General features: G+C 52.5%; 1 protein-coding gene across 7 annotated transcripts in view; it reads right to left on the reverse strand.

The window, feature by feature from the left end:
• Acot7 (acyl-CoA thioesterase 7) overlaps positions 1 to 19,844 on the reverse strand; it is an 88,528-nt gene that overhangs the window by 36,330 nt on the left and 32,354 nt on the right. For 5 of the 7 annotated variants that reach the window (XM_013035597.1, XM_013035552.1, XM_013035569.1 and 2 more), the window contains exons 3-5: positions 13,057 to 13,213; positions 8,033 to 8,124; positions 1,693 to 1,810 (exon numbers count right to left, since the gene is read on the reverse strand). In XM_013035597.1, the coding sequence (XP_012891051.1) occupies positions 1,693 to 1,810; positions 8,033 to 8,124; positions 13,057 to 13,213 (367 nt within the window). The remainder of the gene's footprint in view (positions 1 to 1,692; positions 1,811 to 8,032; positions 8,125 to 13,056; positions 13,214 to 19,844) is intronic. The other 2 variants (XM_013035560.1, XM_013035584.1) reach the window with 1 other exon arrangement.

Consider the following 19,844-nt stretch of genomic DNA (forward strand, 5'->3'; position numbering starts at 1 on the left):
GGGGGGAGGGGGAGGGAAAAGAGAAGAGGGGAGCAGAAGGGAGCGGAGAGCAGAGGGGAGCAGAGGAGATCAGAGATTTGTCCAGCAGGAAGGAAACTGACCTATACTGTTCCAGTGGCCTCAGAATATTTGTTTTGCTTTGGGAGGGCAAAGGCTGGACCAACAAAGAGCCAAAGAATGTGCAAAATCCTGCTAGACACTGCTGAGAAACCAACTGCACTCTGGCTACCCCACAAGCCAGGCTGGAGAAGCACAGTGATGTGAGCACTGGCTGGCTGTCATCCACACCCTCCTTGGTAAGGAACGTGGCTGCAGCCTGAAAGGAGGACAGCAGAGATAATGGCGGAGCCTTAGCCAGAGCCCACAGCAAGGTACAGCAACGCAGCAACACGGAGGGAAAGGGAATGAAGCCTAGTGAGCCTGACAGCTGCCCAGGGACAAACAGACCTAAGAGAAGCCAAGTCAGGAAGTAGAACATCCACTTTATCCGGGATCCACAAGGACTTGAGGTTGAGGACATCATCAAGCCCAGCACAGAACATACAGGTATCATGAAGACCAGTGAAGTAGAGAAGCATAGAACATTCTGGAAAGTCATCAACTCTACTAAAATGTGACAGCAGTAAGGCACATTGCCAGGGAGACATCCCATAAGTCAGCCTGTCCAGAAAGGTTTGACAAGCTCCCAAGAACTGCAGTCCCAAAGTGCATCTGAGAACCAGGGGCTCTGGTGTGGAAAGGCTGTTCTTGGGAGAAACACATTTGGTCACCTTGGCTTCTGCAGGGATTTGTGAAGGCTTAGACGGTCCTGGTGAAAGGAGAGAGCTGGGTGGGCACAGGACAGCTGCACACACAACAAACTGTCGCTCATTCACACAGCCACACGTCTGCACGGTAAAGGAATGGGGGTTCAAACCTGCCGCCATTTGTGTTTTGGCGCTGTTGCTCAAGGCTAGCACTCTACCACCTGGCTACAGCGCCACTTCCATCTTTTTTGTGGATAATCAGGTAATAAGTCTCATGGACTTTCCTGCCCAGGCTAGCTTCCAACCGCAAGCTCCAGATCTCAGCCTTCTGAGTAGTTAGGATTACAGGCATGAGCCACTGACCCTGACTGTTTGCTTGTTTTCTTTTCTTTGTGTGTGTGTATGTGTGTGTGTGTTGTTCTTCTGGGGTATTTTTTTGGCCAGTACCACTTGAGCCATAGTACCACTTCCGGCTTTTCTTCGGAGTAGTTTATTGGAGATAAGAGTCTAATGGCTGTTCTAGCTTGGGCTGGCTTCAAACTGAGATCCTCAGATCTCAGCTTCTTGAGTAGCTAGGATTACAGGTGCCTGGTTGTTTGCTTATTTTTAGTGAACTAGAACACAAGCTTCTAAGTGTGCAGCACAAACTGGAAAAACATAACAAAAGCAAATGCCCTGAAGTAGGCCAGTGTCCCTCTGTCCAGGTCCTGGCACAGAATGCCCACCAGAGACTCACAGAGGTGCCATGCTGACTTCCTGCATGTTGTGCCACTGGGAGGGGCCTGCCTGGCTCTGAGGTGGGCAAGGGACAAAGGGCCTGGCTCCAGGAAAGGGCACTGGACATCTGGGAGACCAGAGGACGGTGACGGTCGACTAGAGTGTCCCTGTGGCCTGAGCATGGTGGGCAATGATATCCGCAGGTGAGAAAGCACGGGGCACCAACTCCTACCTGGGTTAAGGACAGGCTGGACAATGTCCCCATTCCTCCACTTGGTCTCCATGCGCTCCAGCTTCTGGGCTTCGTACCGCTTCCGGCCCTCTTCCTCCTGCTCCTGCCGGGAGTACTGTGGGAGGGAAGCAGGCCAAGGTGAGGTGCAGCAGGGATGGCGCCCCGTCATCTAACTAGGCGCCAGCTGGGACTGGTTTTGTGACAACACGAATGGATGAAATCTTGTGTAGTCTCCCTCACCAGAGGTAAGCTGGGTGTATGTTTGGCTCAGATCCTCCCAGACCAGTGAGTTTACAAATACATAGACCATTCTTCTGTACCATATGTAGTTAAACCTGTCTCACTAGGCCACACACACAATTTCTCACTATTAAAACAGTATTGATTGTCTTGGTCATGTCTGCCCTAGTCCTGGATGTAAAATTGCACAAGTTCAAGACCAGCCCTAATAACTACTGGCCAAATGACACCTTTGCAGATCAGTAAGCCCAGGTGGAAAAGGATCCCGAGGCTCCCCTAGGGGATTGTGGGAGTTTCTGACTCAAGAACTTAAAAGGTATGAGAATATAAAATCTTTTTTTTTAGTAAGTTTTTTTATTGTGAAAATACTGTACAGAGGCGTTACAATTACATGAGCAAGGTAATGAGTACATTTCTTTTTTTTTTTTTTGGCCGGTCATGGGACTTGAACTCTGGGCTTGGGTGCTGTCCCTATGCTCTTCAGCTCAAGGTGAGCATTCTACTGCTTGAGCCACAGCGCTACTTCTGGTTTTCTAGTGGTTTATTGGAGATAAGAGTCTCACGGACTTTCCTGCCCAGGCTGGCTTTGAACCTCAATCCTCAGATCTCAGCCTCCTGAGTAGCTAGGATTACAGAAGGGTACCACTGGGGGCCAGCATGAGTACATTTCTTATCAAGCATTGTTGCCTCCTCCTTTGTTTCCCCTTACCATCCCTGCCCTCCCATCTCCACCCCCCATTCCCCGCAAAAGTTGTAAAGTTCGTTTTTTGACATAACGTCTTGTACATCTCATTGTTACAATGGGTCCACCTGTGTCCCTATTTAAACAATTTGTTATACTGTGGGGGAGGGACATACAAAGCAACAAAGAAAGAATCTTATAAATATGTTAGAAACAACAGCAAGAAAGAAAAACTATTTGAGTCCTTATCTTGGGGTTCATTTCGCCTAACATCAACTTATCTGACCATTTCTGCTTGTCTCAGACATATACTAGTTATTGCAAATAAGGAAATCATGGGACCTATGTTTCTTTGAGCCTGGCTTACTTCACTTAATATAATTTTTTTTCCAAGTCTTTCCATTTCCTAACAAATGGGGCAATGTCATTCTTTCTGATGGAGGCATAGAATTCCATTGTGTATATATACCACATTTTCTTGATCCATATCTACTGAGGGGCAACTGGGTTGGTCCCATATCTTAGCTATGGTAAATAATGCTGCAACAAACATAGTCGTGCTGGTAGCTTTAGTATGGTCTTGTTTGTGATCATTTGGGTAAATTCCCAAAAGTGGGATTGCTGGGTCATAAGGAAGCTCTATGTGGAGTCTTTTGAGGAACCTCCATACTACTTTCCAAAGTGGTTGAACAAGCTTACACTCTCACCAACAATGCAGTAGGGTTCCCTTCTGTCCACATCCCCTCCAGCATCTGTTGTTATTAGAGTCTTGATTATCACCATTCTAACTGGGGTGAGGTGGTATCTCAGGGTTGTTTTGATTTGCCTTTCTTTTATGGCTAGGGAGGTTGAGCATTTTCTTAATAGAGACCCAGAAACAGAACAAATCAAAGAAAGGTTGGACAAATGGGACTGCATGAAATTGCAGAGCTTCTGCATGGCAAAGGATATAGCTAGCAAGATCAATTAAAAGCCCACGGATTGGGAGAAGATCTTCACTAGCCATACAAGGAACAAGGGTCTCATATCTAAAATATACCTAGAACTCAAAAAATTAAATCCCCCAACAACAAATCCTCAAAGAAACAACTGCCCAATAAATAAGTGGGCTAAAGACATACAGAGAAACTTCTCTGAAGAGGAAAGAAGGATGGCCAAGAGAATATAAAATCTTATGTGTAAACGAAGGCTCCTCATTCTTGGGCACACTGGGGAACGTGAGGTAACAGCAACAGTCCATGCATCACCTTCAATGTCCCTCATCTTCCAGCCCAGGTAGGGACCTCACCCCTCCCCATGGGACCTTCAGGGGGACACAGTCCAGGTTTAGGCCTTACTGTCCATGCTCCCCACACAGTCCCCACCCTTCCCCTTGGCCTGGCCATCCTGAATGACCACAGCCTGGACACTCACAGCCAGCTTTGCCAGCTGCCCCTCCTCCCTCATTCACCTGGCCAGTACGGGTGGCTGAGCCCTCAGGGCTCCACTCTGTCCCTCCTCAAGTCTCCCCAAACTACACTGTATTCGTTTCTGCTTGTCTAAAGCTAGTTTTTGGCCTTTCTGTGTTCTTCCTTGCAGCTTATCCCCTTGTACCCATCTCCTTTGGTTCAGTGAGCCTTCTTCAAAGGAAGCCAAGAAAGGAGACAGGGGTTTGTTCAAAAGAACCAAGCCAAGTGGAACATGGTATGCACGCTTGTAATCCCAGTACTCAGGAGGCTGAAGCAGGGGACTAAGTTCCTGGACTTCCTGGGCAACACAGCAAGATCTTATCTCCAAAAAAGAAAGAAGAAAGGTTGGGCATCAGCGGTTCACGCCTGTAATCCTAGCTACTCAGGAGGCCGAGATCTGAAGATGGTAGGTTGAAGCCATCAGTGCTAGACTCGTATCTCGGATAAACTACCTAAAAATCTGGAAATTGTGGGGCTGGGAATGTGGCTTAGAGGTAGAGGGCTTGCCCAGCATGCATGAAGCCCAGGGTTCAATTCCTTAGTACAAGTTAAATGGAGAAAGCTGGAAGTAGTACTGTGGCTCAAGTGGTAGAGTGTGATCCTTGAGCAAAAGCAGCTCAGGGACAGTGCCCAGGCCCTGAGTTCAAGCCCCAGGACTGACAAAAAAAAAAAAAATTGGGGTAAGAGAGGGCCAGGAGCTGGGGAAGCAGCGGCAGGATGCTGTCTAGCAGGCACAGGCTCTGTGCTGTGTCCTCAGCACAGTAAAGAATAGACAACTTAAAAACCAACACCCCAACCTCTCCCTCCACCCCCCGCCACTGGCTCCTAGTCTAATATGTGGCATTCAGCAAGCTCATCAGAGCTCTGAGAGCACACAAGACCAATGGGCCTTTCTGGAAGGCAGGCCGCAGGAGCCAGCCAATAACACACGTCTTGCCTTGATTATGGGAACTAACAGCTGCAATACTTGAGTGAAGGACTGGTCTCAGGCTCAGTCCCAGGACTCACGAGATCCACTCATCTGAAGCAGTGACAGCATGGCCTGAGTGCACAGACTGCAGCCTGAATGTCTCATAATGCAGGCCTATTTGCATGTTTGTGTCCACCCGTGGCCCTCCAGCTTCTCAAGCATCACCAGCATCACAGGGCCACTGCGCTTCCCAACCCCAGGGAAAGGCAGCATCCTCTGCCAGGCTGGGAAGAAGTCGGAGCAAGAAGATAAAGCTGTTCTCTACAAGATAAAGCTGTTCTCTACATGACAGTGCCCAGAATTCCTCTGGGGAGATGAACACAACAGAAAATCGTGTGTGTGTGTGTGTGTGTGTGTGTGTGTGTGTGTGTGTGTGTGTCCGTCCGCGTGCGCACGCAGGTTTGAGTGTGTCTGATATGTCTATATTTCAGCTAGTTGGCATCTGTGAATATGTTTATACATACTATCCATGGCCAGCTAAGCGTGGAAGGCTGGCAGGGCAGATGCTGGGGGCGCTGGAAGCCTGCGGTTGGGCTCCAGGAGATATGTACACAGGCTTCCTGGAGCCAGGAAAGGAAGCTGTGCCCAAGCAGGGCTCTGCCAGCCCTGCAGCCTGTGTTCCCAGGGAGCTGAGGGTTATCATTTCAGGGCCTGGTGTGGGGAAGTGATCGGCTCACCCCTGCAGCAGTGAAGCTGGAGCCCAGCTTTTTCTCGCGCCCTCTCTGCCTTGGCTCCGCAGCCATGTTCCAGCACAATGTCTACAAAGCCATGCTGGCATTTATGTCGTATCAACTCCACCACACAAAGGAAGCGAAAAGGCTGTGGGCTCCTCCAGGATGTGGGAGAGCGGCCACAGGTGGTGAGGAGAGCAGGCAAGGCTGTGCAGAGGATCTGGCCTACAGCAAGGAGAGGGGAACCCGGGAGTGTGACCACCCGCCCCTCTACACTGGCCAGAGCCCTGGTGCTCTAAGCACCAGGTGCCGACAAGCGGAAAGGCACAGGCTTTTGTCCAGCTCCTCCGGAAGATGTTGCAAGACACCAACACCAACAAGAGGCCTGCATCAGGTCAACTACACGTGATGTGGCAGATCTGACACTCAGGGCTCCAAGGCCAGGCCAGACAGGAGCTCCTGTGGCCGTCTGTCTCTCCTGCTTCTTGGGTCAGAACCCCAGTTACCTGAGAGTCAGGGAGAGGAGGGGGATGACTGTGTTGAGTAGGGGGTCTCAAAATTGACCTTCACCTAGAACCAGAATGGGAATGTAAGTAAGCTGCGCACCAGTGGCTCACACCTATTATCCTAGCCACTCAGGAGGCTCAGACCTGAGGATCGAAGTTCAAAGCCAGTCGGGGCATGAAAAGCCAAAAGACTCTTTTCTTTAATAAATTACTAGGAAAAAGCCAGAAGTGGTGCTGTGTTTCAAAGTGGTACGATGTTAACCTTGAGCAAAAGAAGCTCAGGGACAGGGCCCAGGCCCTGAGTTCAAGGCCCTGCACCAGCAAAAAAAAAAAGAATGTTTTAGGAAACAGCGTTCTTGTAGTTGCAATTAGTAATGAGGTAAGATGTCACACAAAGTGGTTGGCCCTCACTCCTATGACTGGTGCCCTTTGAAGAGTATGAAAGACAGAGCAAGAAGGCAGTTTAGTGAAGCAAGTGGATGGTGATGTGCAGCCCAAGGCCAGGCATGCTGCTGCCACAAGAAGCTGGAGAAGGGGGAGGTGGGGGAGAGATCCATATTCATCTCTGAAGATGCCTCTTCCTAAGCTGAGGTGCAGAGCTCAGCCCCGGCCATACCTCGATTTCAGACTCTGACCCTCACAACTGTGAAGAATCGACTTTTGTCTCTAGGCCAGGCACAGCCACCAGCCCAACAAGCCAAGGCACACCACCCTTTCCAGGAAACATGGTGAGGGCTCCGGTCACACAAGTGTGTTTTTAAAACTCTAGACCAGCTGGGTATGCTGTAATCCCAGCACGCAGGAAACTGAAGGAGAAGGATTATGAATTTGAGACCAACTCAGGAAACAGAGGCAAGAGAATCATGCATTTGAGGCCAGCCTGGGTACAGAGGCCAGTGGTCTATAAACAAGAACAGGCATGGGCCACGAGAGATCTGGTTCTCAGTTGTCACTTTCTTTTATGTGTTCTGAGTCTCACAACTTTCCTGCCCAGGCTGGCTTTGAATCATGATCCTCAAATCTCAGCCTCTTGAGTAGCTAGATGACAGATGTGAGCCACTAGAGCTCAGCTTCAGTTGTCACACTTCTAAAATCATGTTCTAATTAAGCTCTGCCCCTCCCTGGTACAGGAGCACAGGCAGGGCGAGGCGGAAGTACAGGAGGCGGCCAGGGAGACTTCTGGGAATGAGTCAGATTCTTTCCCAAGGGTTTGCCCCACAGGGTCTGCATGGTCCTAGGTGGTGCTCACAGGCCCATCACAAGGACATCATAGTGAACTCCTCTTGTGCTCAGGAGCTTCTGTCCACAGCTGAGGGAGAATGAGACCCATCCAGAGGAGGAACATATCAGCAGGGACAGGAGGAAGAGAGTAATGCTCACAAGAACGGAGATGAAAACTAGCTCTCAAAAGGGTCCGGGCAGCCGGCCCGGCCTGGCAGCGGGGCGGGGGCGGGAGGGGGGGGGACGGGTCCAGGCTCTGGGCGCAGCTGGGTCCAGGCACTCCTCAGCCTGTCGCAGTCTCCTCTCTGGTCCATGATATGACACAATGGTCCTCCAGGACAAAGGAATTTCCTGTCTGTGGGTTCTGTGTAGCTCACTGAAAGCACGAATTATACGTGGACTAAACTACGCTAAGCAGATTCATCTCCGTCCCTCCATTTTCTCTAGGAGAGAACTGGGTTCTGAGCCCATCCCAGGAGGCACCCCAAACTGCCGCTGCTCCCTTGGGACAGGTCCTTGGCTGGACAGCCCTCCCCCCAACACTCAGCAGGCCCCACTTCTACATTCAGCCCAGGAGACAAGTTAAGGGGTCAGCTCACCACGACAGGAGGCACCTCGAGGACCTTGTCCACGTTCTTCAGAGACAGGGGCACGTACCACAGGGTGGCCTTATTGGTCAGCTTTTTGGTACCTTAAAAAAGAAAACCACATGCGTGATGTCCTGGGGAGGTGTTGCCACCAGACCTGGCGATCCCAGGGGCCTGGGCCCCCAACACTCAAGGTCATTTTCAGCCTCCTGCCCTGGTGACTACCACCATGCAAGCACCGACATAGATCCAGAAACCCATCAGCAGGGAGTGCAGTCCCACCTCCGGGACCCTGGGACCCAGCTCTCCCCATGCTGCCCTTGGGCTGGGAACACTTTCTAGCGGCTACTGGGCCGTGTTTTTGGTTTGCTTCCAGTATTGGAGGTGAACTCAGGGCCTTGCACGTTAGGCAAGTGCTCTATCACATGTGCTACATCCCAACAGTCTTGTTCTGAGGCAGGGTCTTGCTAAGCTGCCCAGGCTGGGCTCATATTCTAGATACGCCTGCCTCAGACTCCTGAGTGCCAGGACACTAACACAGCACCAGTTCCTACCTGATGTTTTAACCAGGTGGTTATGCCTCTGATGAGCTTCCCGGAGAGGCAGGCCTGTCCCCTCTCCTGTCCTCCGGGGGAAGCCAGCCCCAGCTTCTCACTTACTGGCCCAAGTCCCCACTGGTAGACACTGTGATGACACTTGGTGGCACTCCCTCACATTCCATCCACCTGCCTCTACACTGCACGATCCTGCTAGCCAGCAGGCAAGGCTTCAGCATGTACCCCATGCCAGGGTAGAGAAGCCCCTGAGAGGAAGGGCAACCACTGCCAACCACTGTCCAAAGCACAGAGGCCTGAGCAGCTCCTCAAGCCCAGTGCTCCCTCCCGAGTTCCTCCTCCTGGTCCTCTCCCACACAAACCTAAGATGGCAGCTCAAAGTTCTAACCCAGGGCTTCCAAGCTCTGAGACAGGGGCTGTGGCTGCATAAGGCTTGGGGCACTGAGCCTCGCGGTGGAGCGGAGTGTGGGAGCTGGCCTGGGAGAGGGCTGCAAACCATGGCTGGTGGCCTGTTAGTGCAAAGGAGTTCACAGCAGTGATTTGGAAACTGGAGAGATCAGTTTTCCCAGGGCTGCATAGCCACTTGGTGCCATTCTTAGTGCAGATGCAGCTTTTCCAGATCTGTCATTCCCAAGTACTTACAAGGAACCCTCCACCCCTTTTTTTGTAGGTCATGGAGCCTGAGCTCTGGGCCTGGGCGCTATTCCTCAGCTCTTCAGGTCAGGGCTAGCACTCTACCACTTGAGCCACAGCGCCACTTCTGACTTTTTCTGCTTATGTGGTGCTGAGGAATCAAACTCAGGGCCTCATGCATGTAAGGCAAGCGCTCTACCACTGAGCCACCTCCCCAGCCCAGGATCCCTCTTTTAAAAAAAAAAAAAAATTTACTTATTTTCAGTTTCAGTACTGGTACTTGAACTCAGGGTCTTGCACTCTTTTTTTTTTTTTGACAGTCATGGGGCCTGAACTCTGGGCCTGGGCGCTGTTCCTCAGCTCTTCAGCTCAAGGCTAGCGCTTTACCACTGGAGCCAAGCACCACTTCCAGTTTTTTCTGCTTATGTGGTGCTGAGGAATCGAACCCAGGGCCTCATGCATGCAAGGCAAGCGCTCTACCCTGAGCCACCTTCCCAGCCCTCGTCTTGCACTCTTGCTTGTTTTTTTTTTTCACTCAAGGCTAGCACTCTACCATTTGAGCCATACCCCCATATCTGGCTTTTCCTGATTAATGTGAAGTAAGAATCTCTTGGACCTTATTGCCTGGGCTGGCTTCGCATAGTGATTCTTAGATCTCAGCCTCCTGAGTAGCTAGGATTACAGATGTGAGCCACCAGCGCCCAGCTTTAAAAGCTGCTTCTACAACAGGAAAGATCCCAGTGTGCAGCACAAGCGAGATGGGCAGCGTGACGCCCACCCCACACCCAGCAGGAGCCTGGGCTTCCCGAGGGTCCCGCTCAACCCAACCCAGGCTCTACATCAAACCCCAAGGGGGTCACTTAAAAAGAGTCCCTGAGCCCCACCCTGCTCCTAACACCAGCCCTCCAGCTTGGCCCTGGCACAAACACCTCAGAACACAGCTTCCGGTTCCTGTGCCAGGAGCACAGACAGCTACTCTGAGAAAATATTTTCACCACACTTTGACTGAGCAGATCTGACAACCTGCTTTTGGGAATAAAGATTTCCTGTTGGATTCAGCTGGAGCCAGCCTGACGAGCTCGTTTCCATGGAAACCCGCGTGGCCTCACCAGACCTAAATGCACACTACAGCGCAAAAGGAGGTAAACATGCTAATTGTACATTCTCCACTCTTCAATGGAACGCTGCCAGAACTGTGGCATTAACATCTCTTTTTAAATCTTAGGAGCTTCCAGCTATTCTCTGGAGCAATTCACAGCAATCACGTCCCTGTTAGCTTAATATTTTGACAGGTGCTAGAGGTGAATGAAAAGGCAAGTTTTCAGGTCCCCTGGCCTGTGCTCATTCAGCTGCTGTGGGACGCGGAGGGGAGCATGGGCCCTGCTCCCACGGTGGAGAAGGAGCCGAGTACTTTGCCCACAGCATCATGGCTCAGCCCTGTTAGAGATACATCCCTGGCCCTCCCAGGGCCGACCACACACACTGCATGTGCGCTCGGGGGGCATTGGGAGAACAGAATGGGTCTGGAGGCTACAGGCCAGGCACAGAGGTGCACCTCCCAGGAGACAATGTGGGCAGGAGAGAAACGGAGGACAACAGAGATCTGCACAGGTTCTAAGGTGGGGAGACAGAAGGTGCTAGAGCTAGAGAAGAGGGAGCATGACATGGGGGGGGGGTCACAGAATAGGCTCTGGGATGAGGTGACCAAGATATGGAGACTAGTCAAGCCCTGCCTTGGGCCTGTGAGGAAGGAGTTGAGGAGAACCTAGGGCCATGACATAGCTCCACTGAGAGAAGCTGCCCAGGAGGGCACAGAGCAAGGCTCCAGGTCCCAGGAGGGCGAACATGTGCAGCCGTGCCAGCACTGCCTCCGTGCCCTAGAGCTGGCCCCTCCCTCCTGGGCAGTCCAGGCCCTTTGGACTGGGGTTGAGGATGCAGCAGTGAGAGGAAGGGCATGCCCATGGGGTAGGCAAACAGAGGCTTGGGCTTTGTCCCCTCAGTGTGAGAACTTTAACAACATGTCATCTAGCTGGCACCGGCGGCTCACGCCTGTAATCCTAGCTACTCAGGAGGCTGAGATCTGAGAATCAAGGTTCAAAGCCAACCTGGGCACGAACGTCCATGAGACTCCTATCTCCAGTTAACCACCAGAAAACTGGAAGTGCCACTGTGACTCAACTGTGCTCGCCTTGAGCTGAAGAGGTACAGCGCCCAGGCCGAGAGTTCAAGCCCCACGACCAACAAAAAAAGACAGGCCAGGTCATCAGGAGGTTGAGGAAGGAACCTGACAAGATTTGACTAGAAAGATGGGGCTTCAACTCTGGGCCTGGGCGCTGTCCCTCAGCTCTTCAGCTCAAGGCAAGCACTCTACCACTTGAGCCACAGCTCCACTTCCGGTTTTCTGGTGATTCATTAGAGATAAGAGTCTCACAGACTTTCCTGCCTGGGCTGGCTTTGAACCATGATCCTCAGATCTCAGCCTCCTGAGTAGCTAGGATTTACAGGTATAAGCCACTGGTGCCCGGCTTCTGGCCTGTCTTTTTTTTCTTTTTTCTTTTGCTGAGCCCATGGCAGTCGCCATCTGGAGGCAGCTCTCACTGGAGAGAGCAAATCCTCAGCCCCAGCACCCCTGAGTGAGCAGGCCCACTGCTCTCTGCCCTAGGGACTGAGGAGGGTCCATCTTGCCCATCTCAAAGCCTTGAACATCTTTCTGACCCTGCTTCTCACCATCTGCACACGGTGGTGCTGTTCTGGTCACCAAGCCCATGAGGTCCAGAACAGGCCTCCAAGGCCAGATCAGGAAGGCAGCCCGACCGACCGGTGTTTCTGAAGCCAAGACTGCTACAGTGAATCCACAGTGGCTGCCGGCTGCCAAAATGGCGGGCTACACACAAGCATGAAGACTGAGAGGCTCTGGGAGCAGCGGACTTCTGCTCCTGCGCAGGGGCAATGTCTACCCCGGTGGCCACCAGAAGAAGAGGCCAAGCTTTCCTGTAGTGGTGCACACTTTGCTTCTTGTGATACAGCCTGAGACCAGCAGCACCCAAGGGTGCTTCCAATGCTGGAGACTCCTTCTGTATCTAGGGCCCAGTTTAAAGGAACAGCCCAGAGCCAACTATCTCTCCCCCAGACAGCCCTCAGCCACATCATGCACTGTGCTGTAGCTGGACTGATGCAACCCGTTCTAAGTGCCAACCCTGTTGAGGTCACTGGAAAGTTCCAGATGGATAACTGAGTTCCTGGCCTATCAGGAGAACAGGCCCCACTGCCAAGGAACCAAGAAGGAGAGGGAAGGACGCAGCACAGCCGCTATTCTGCACGGTCTGTAGGGTGGCTTGGGACCACGGGGATCCAGAGCGGGCGGGAGGCAGCCGGAGGTTTACCTTCCCCACCGCCAGTCTGGTTATAAAAAGAAGTGTGAGAGCCAGTGAGAAGGAGCATCGCTCCCCCACAGAAAGAGGAGACACGTTTCCATGGTTACCATGGCCAAGGAGACCGAGCAGAAGAACCCAGAGCAAGGTTCACCCAACAGTTCCGATCTAGGCCTGGCTCAGGCTGGGGCAAGGTGGGCCTCCCCTGAGGCCGAGCCAGCCAGTGTCCGCCACCCTCCAGGAGAGCAGGGAGAGGCCGTGGACCACTCCCGGTCCCGCCATGGACTAAGTGGCCACTGCAAGGTGGTAGCTGAGCCTTGATCCTGTTCTGGCTGGGTGTATTGGGCTCTCGTTGTGAAATCTCTAGCCCATGAGTGCCTCATCTGAAAAGTTCAGGTAAGAGCAGAAGCTGCCCATGGGGCTGGGGCGGGGCGGGGCACCCTCATGTGTGCAAGCAGCAGCGAAGTGTGGAAGTTACCTGTGAGGATGTTCTCCGACGTCACGTGGACCTGCACCTCCACCGAGTGCTTGGAAGCGTAGGTGATTTCCGCGCTCACATGCGCCACCTCCCCGATGCACATGGGTGACAGGAAGTCCGTGCGCTCCACCCTGGCCAGGGCGGCCACGCAGCGCTCCTACGGAGACCAGATTGGGAAAGTTACCCCGCCAGCCTGCCAGCTGCTCCCTGGCACTGTGCTCTTGAGGTTCATTCATGCTCAAGAGCTCAGGCACATGGAGAAGTCTGGGGACTGCAGGGGGTGATGGGGTGCTGGCCGCGCATGCACCTGCCACCAGCGGGGCTCTTACAAGTTTCCTCCCATACACACATAACCTCATAATCGAATGTGGAAAAACAGGTGCCTACTCAGGGAACTTGGGACACAGAGGAAAGGAAGAAGAGGGGAATCGCCCTCCTTTCCAAAGCTGAGCAGTTACTATCTAGGGAGCCCCCAGGTGGTTCGCTAAGAACAGGGTGGTGCTGGCTTAGTCCTCCCTTAGCCTGACTCCCACTTCACAGCCCCAGGGGAAATAACCTGCCGTCCGGGTCCGGACAGCTCACCTCGCTTCTCCTCTTACCGCTGCAGAGTCACTGTACAAAAGGTTGCACTGTGATAGTTCCCTATATGGATATAGTGTACTTTTATCAAATCCCTTCTGTTACTCTTTTATCCCTCATCTGATCACTATTTTTATTTAAACTACATTTTGTCTGGCTGGGCACTAGTGGCTCACGCCTATAATCGTAGCTTCTCAGGAGGCTGAGATCTGAGGATTGTGGCTTGAAGCTAGACTAGGCAGAAAAGGCTAAGAGACACTTATTTCCAATTAACCAACAAAAAGCCAGAAATGGAAGTGTAGTTCAAGTGGCAGAGTGCCAGTGTTAAGCAAAAAATGCCAAGGCTGAGTTCAAGCTCCAGTACTGGCACACACTGGCACATGCGCGCGCGCGCACACACACACAATTATCCTTCAAATAAAGGACCATTCTGATGATTCAAAATTCAAAGTGCTCAAAGGTCAGCTGACACTAGGTGTGTCCCCAGGAGCTAGCGCAGTCTGCACGTGTCTGCTCCAACAGAGCCCCGGTGGCACCGCCCTGGCTCAGCTCCCTCCGAGATCACCCTGCAGGTACTTAGTTCACGCAGGCCACGGTAACGAAACACCACAGCCTTGGCTCATGGTTTTGTTAGCTAGAAGCTAACAAAAGTGGTTGGGGCCCACTTCCTATATGTGGAGAAGGGACAAGAGAACTCTCTAGTGTCTTGTTGTAACAGCACTGAGCTGGGTATGGTGGCAGACACTCGTCATCTGAACATTCAGAAGTCTGAGGACAGAGGATTGACTACAGGCTATCACCTTAGCCAGCCTAAACTACACAGCACGACCCTGTCTCCAAAACCAAAAGTAAAATAAAAGCAGAGTCCGTTCCTGGAGTTCCACCTCCTGATCTCAAGGCCTCTAACAGCGACACCTTCTAGAACGCTGCCCTGAGGGCTGGGTCTCCAGCAGACCTGAGGGCTTCCCTCTGCTGCTGCTTCTCACCACACTCCATCACTAAACTGTGACCTTATTTTCTGGTGACAGTAAGTTACCACTAGAGGTAACCCAGACCTTTTGCTTTATTTATTTATTTATTTTTGTCGGTCCTGGGTCTTGAACTCTGGGCCTGGGTGCTGTCCCTCAGCTCTTCAGCTCAAGGTGAGCACTCTACCACTTGAGCCACAGCGCCACTTCCCATTTTCTGGTGGTTTGCTGGAGAGAAGAGTCTCATGGAAAGCCCAAGCTGGCTTTGAACCTCACTTCTCAGGTCTCAGCCTCCTGAGTAGGAACACGGGCGTGAGCCACCGGCACCTGGCTTTGCTTTGTTTTTGAGCCAGATGTTGCCTGCGCCAGTGTGGACCTTGAGCTTCCTACTTGTGTTTCCCAAATAGATTGGATGAAGCATGCCCCCAAACGCCTAGCTATTGTTGGGACGGGGGTTGGAGGGTCGCATTAGTTTTTGGTCAGGGCTAACCTTGACTGCAGACCCTCCCAATCAGTAAGGACCAGCTTACTGGAAAAAAAAAATGTGTGGGGGTACTGGGTTTTGAACTCAAAGCTTCTTGCTCACTCAGCTGGCATTCTACCACTTGAGCCACACCTCGGGTTCCAGTTTTTTGGAGACATTAGAGTCCCTTTGGACTGTTTTGGAACTGTAATCTTCAGATATAGGCCTCCTGAGTAGCTAGGATTACAGGCGTGAGCCACCAGCGCCTGACATTATCTGTGGCCAGCATCGGCTACTGCTCTATAATACTGTGGCGGCCTTTCCTCCGACTATTTTCTGCACTCGGGCTCATCTTCTCAGCCCAGGGATCATTATTCTTATGAATGTCCCCCGGGATCTTTCAGCTGGCACTACAGATCAGTTTGTTTTCAAACTGGCACATGGCATGACCAGGTATCCGGTGTGCGAGTGACATGTGGGCCTTCTTTCTCGGGATGTTGGCACATGGGCAAAGGCCTTGGAGACCTTCCCCCAGGCAAGATGGAAAAACGGGGCAGGGGGGGTACCTATGGGGGTCTGACCACTCTCCTACCTCTCCACTCTCAAGGCACCCTTAGGCCAAGGTCCCCAGGTCACTGGAGAGGACAACAAGTTCTAGCCCTGGTGTGTCTGTACACTCTCCCCTCCACCTGTTGCCACGTGAAGCACAAAGTGTGGGGCTTCCCTGTACCTGGCAAGTGTGTGCATGCTGAGCAGGAAATCTGGACCCTAACTCTCTCCGGGGAGATCATCACCCAGGCCAGGGACCATAGTGTCTGTTCCTAAAAACATCTTAAAAACAGATCAGCCAAAGCTGGGCACCGGTGGCTCATGCCTGTTATCCTAGCTACTCAGGAGGCTGAGATCTGAGGATCATGGTTCATAGCCATCCCGGACAGAAAAGTCCGTGAGACTCTTATCTCCAATAAACCACTAGAAAACCGGAAGTGGCGCTGAAGAGCTCAGGGACAGCACCCAGGCCCCAAGACCAACAAAAGACAAAACAAAACAAAAACAAACAAAAAAACAGATCAGCAAGGGGGTGGGGACAGGAGGGGAAAAGAGAGAGAGGGAAGGGGTAATATTGTCCAAAAAGAAATACATTCAATTACCTGGCTTATGTAACTGTAACCCCTCTGTACATTACCTTTATTTTTATTTTTTTGTCGGTTGTGGGGCTTGAACTCTGGGCCTGAGCGCTGTCCCTCAGCTCTTCAGCTCAAGGCGAGTGCTCTACCACTTGAGCTACAGCGCCACTTCCGGTTTTCTGGTGGTTTATTGGAGATAGGAGTCTCATGGTCTCTCCCGCCCGGGCTGGCTTTGAACCTCGATCCTCAGATCTCAGCCTCCTGAATAGCTAGGATTACAGGCGTGAGCCACCAGCGCCCGGCTTTACATTACCTTTATAATTTAAAAAAATGCAAAAAATGGGAGAGAGAAAGAGAGAAGGAAGGAAAGGAAGGAGGGAGGGAGGGAGGGAAGAAAGGAGAGAGGAAGGAAGGAAGGAAGGAAGGAAGGAAGGAAGGAAGGAAGGAAGGAAGGAAGGAAGGAAAGAAAGAAAGAAGGAAGAGAGTTGGGAGAAAAAAGTTGGAAAAAAAGGGGAAAAAAAGCTGGAAGATTAAAAAACAACAACCAACAGATCAGCAAGGCCACTAGGGCTGGGCAGGAAGCTGGGACAAGAAGCCTGCTGGGCAGGGGCTTCCCCGCCCTGACCCCCCCCACTGGAAGCAGGAGTCCTCACCCTAACCGGCCCCACTGGACTGCTGCTTCCTTGTGAAATGGAATGGTATTGGGGAGACGCTGCCCGTGTCCATTAGCTTGGCTATGATGCCACCTACTGGCAGAAGTTGGAAAGGCAAGGGCTGAAGCAAGACTACACCCCCTGAGGGTCTGGCAACACACCACCACTTCTCCAGAACTGGCAAATTAGAACACAGAATGAAACAGAAGTTGCAATCACCTGTTTGGGCAGCAGTGACCTTGTGCCTCAGACAGGTGTACCGAGGTCATCTCTGCACCTGAGCCGTGCAGGATGACATACTTCACCCACAGACTGTCAGGGGCCAGGGCTGTCCCCTCATAGGTCTGGGGCACCTGTCCCTGGGTTTTCATTGAGGGGTGATGCAGAGACAGGAACTTGGGAGACTCACAGGGATGCTGTGTAGGGGAAACCTCAGAGGAGGGGACACAGAGCTGAGACACAAATGACCCAATGTCAGGGAGGAGACGGTGATGTAATGCAAGAGAGCAGAGGGAAGGGGAGCAGGGAAGGAGAGCCAAACCAGAGCAAAACCAGAAGAGCCAAGCTGCAGGGGGGTGTGAGCAGAGCAATGGCCTCTGGGGAGGGGTGGGAAGAGATACTGAGGCTGGTCTGCTCCCTTTCTGCCCCCCCCCATGCCAATGCTGTGGGAGAATTCACAGGGCATTTGGTCTCCTTCTGTTACCAGGACAAGTTAAAGACATGAACCAGGGGCTGGGAAGGTAGCTCAGTGGTAGAGCGCTTGCCTTGCATGCTCGAGGCCCTGGGTTCGATTCCTCAGCCCCACATAAGCAAAAAGAAAAAAGCCGGAAGTGGCACTGTGGCTCAAGTGGTAGAGCGCTAGCCTTGAGCTGAAGAGCTGAGGGACAGTGCCCAGGCTCAGAGTTCAGGCCCCACAACCGGACCAAAAAAAAAAAAAGACATGAACCAGAGGAAGATACAGGACTCCAGTGAGTGCCATCCCAGCGAGGGGCCCTCGGTTTTCCCATGGCCTCCACCATGCCTGGCACCAGGATGCCTAGCAACACCTGGCACCATTTTCACACGTCAGGCCACTTACGATTCTCTCCTGGCTCAAATCCCTGCGAACAGCAGGAAAGTCTGCCACGGCCAGGAAGGAATCTCGCCTCTGCCAAGACCCTGGGAGAACAGTGTTATAAGCTGGTGAACAGCTATCTGATCAGCTTTGCCTCCCAAAAGCCTTGGGATCCATGGAAAACCATGGGGCTGGGTTTCTAATGGACTCAAGACTTCATGGCAGGCCAGTGGCTTCAGAAAGAGAGCCCCATCTTCCTACCATCTTGGGAGGGTGACACAGTAGGAAGGATCATGGTTCGAGGACAGCCCAGGCAAAAGGTAGTTTGCAAAACTCCTCAACTAACAGCTAGACTTGGGGGGACACAGCAGCAGAAGCTTGTCATCCCAGCTTTGTACCCCGCTGGGAAACAAGAGCCCCTCTCAAAAATAATCCACAGCTGAGCACTGGTGGCTCACGCCTGTCATCCTAGCTACTCAGGAGGCTGAGATCTGAGGACTGCAGTTCAAAGCCAGCCCAGGCAGGAAAGTCCATGAAACTTACCTGCAATTAACCACCGAAAACCAGATGTGGCTCAAAGTGGCAGAGTGCTTGCCTTGAGCAGAAAAGCTCAGGGACAGTGCCCAGGCACCACAATTGATGACAGACAAAACAGAAACAAAAACAAAACCAACAGCAGAGGCGGGATGGGAGGGAAAAACTGGGAGTGAAGGGGTGACACTGTTCCAGAAGAAATGTGCTTGTTACTTAACTATGAAGCAGTAACCCTCTGTATATCACCTTTATAGTAACAACTTTTAAAAACAGCATAAGGAAGTCTGGAGGCATGGCTCAGTAATAGAGTAACCACCTTATACATGCAAGCCCTGAGTTCAAGCCTCAGTTCTGCCAAAATCAAAAGGAAATGAATAGAAAAGGCCTGGGCCCGTCCAGGGCCCACACCTCAGCTCTGCAGATGACTGGTCTGCAGCTCTGGGCAGCAGCACACAGCTCTAGCTCAGTCTCTGTGAAGTGGCACCTGTGGGCTGCTCCAATGATTTGGGTAGACACCATGAGAAAAGCCCAAGAGGGGGCAGCCATCTCCTACAGACATCTGAGCACTGGACATGTGAGCAAAGTGATGTGTACGGAACAGGGCTGCATCCAGGAAGGCGCAGGAATGGTTGGCTCGTGTGACTGTCGTCCCCGGAGCCAGGTGCCCTGTGCCTCCGGGGCCCTACAGCTGGCAGCAGCTCCCATGGTACCGCTGTCTGCCCTTTGGAAACCACAGTCCTTTCTGCACCTGTTTCCTCACCTGTAAGATGGGGTTACAAACAGTGTGAGCTGCGGCTGGAGAGGCTGCATGAGGCCTGGGCAGTCGGAGATCACTGAGGGCATGCGTTTCCAGCACTCGGAGCCCACTGTATACACTCCAAGCCTCGGTCCACGAATTGGGCAGGCACAAGCCCTGCCCTCAGGAGACTTTTCCCTCCAGCAGGGAACAGCCCCCCAAGATCAATCAGGAAAGATCAAGGTCAGACGACACACTGCTCAGAGGGCAACTGGAGCCAGGAGGGAAAGGGTGACAGGAAGGCGGGGCCGGGGGCCGGGTTTCTGCAGAGCCACGGAGGCAGGGGCCCTGTGGGTACCTGGGGAGGAGTAGCTCAGGCAGGGAGAGGAGCCAGTGCAAAGGCCCTAAAGCAGGAACGCAGACAGAGGAGGGCACCCTGGAGAAAGAGCCACAGTCATGAGGTCCCATAGCTGGCCAGCCAGCAGGAATGGGACTTGGGGGGACTGGGGCCTGGACTCCATGCTGCCCCACGGAGCGGTGTGCTGACTGAGCATGCTCAGGGATGGGGGAAGGGCATGCTGGCAGGACACGACACCAATGACAGTGCTCAGAATGAGGACACACCTAGAAGGTGGCACAACAGAACCACCGTGGGTGTGAGAACACGGCCGATG

The sequence above is a fragment of the Dipodomys ordii genome, unplaced genomic scaffold (genome assembly GCF_000151885.1).
Source record: "Dipodomys ordii isolate 6190 unplaced genomic scaffold, Dord_2.0 Scaffold6, whole genome shotgun sequence".
Lineage (NCBI taxonomy): Eukaryota > Metazoa > Chordata > Mammalia > Rodentia > Heteromyidae > Dipodomys > Dipodomys ordii.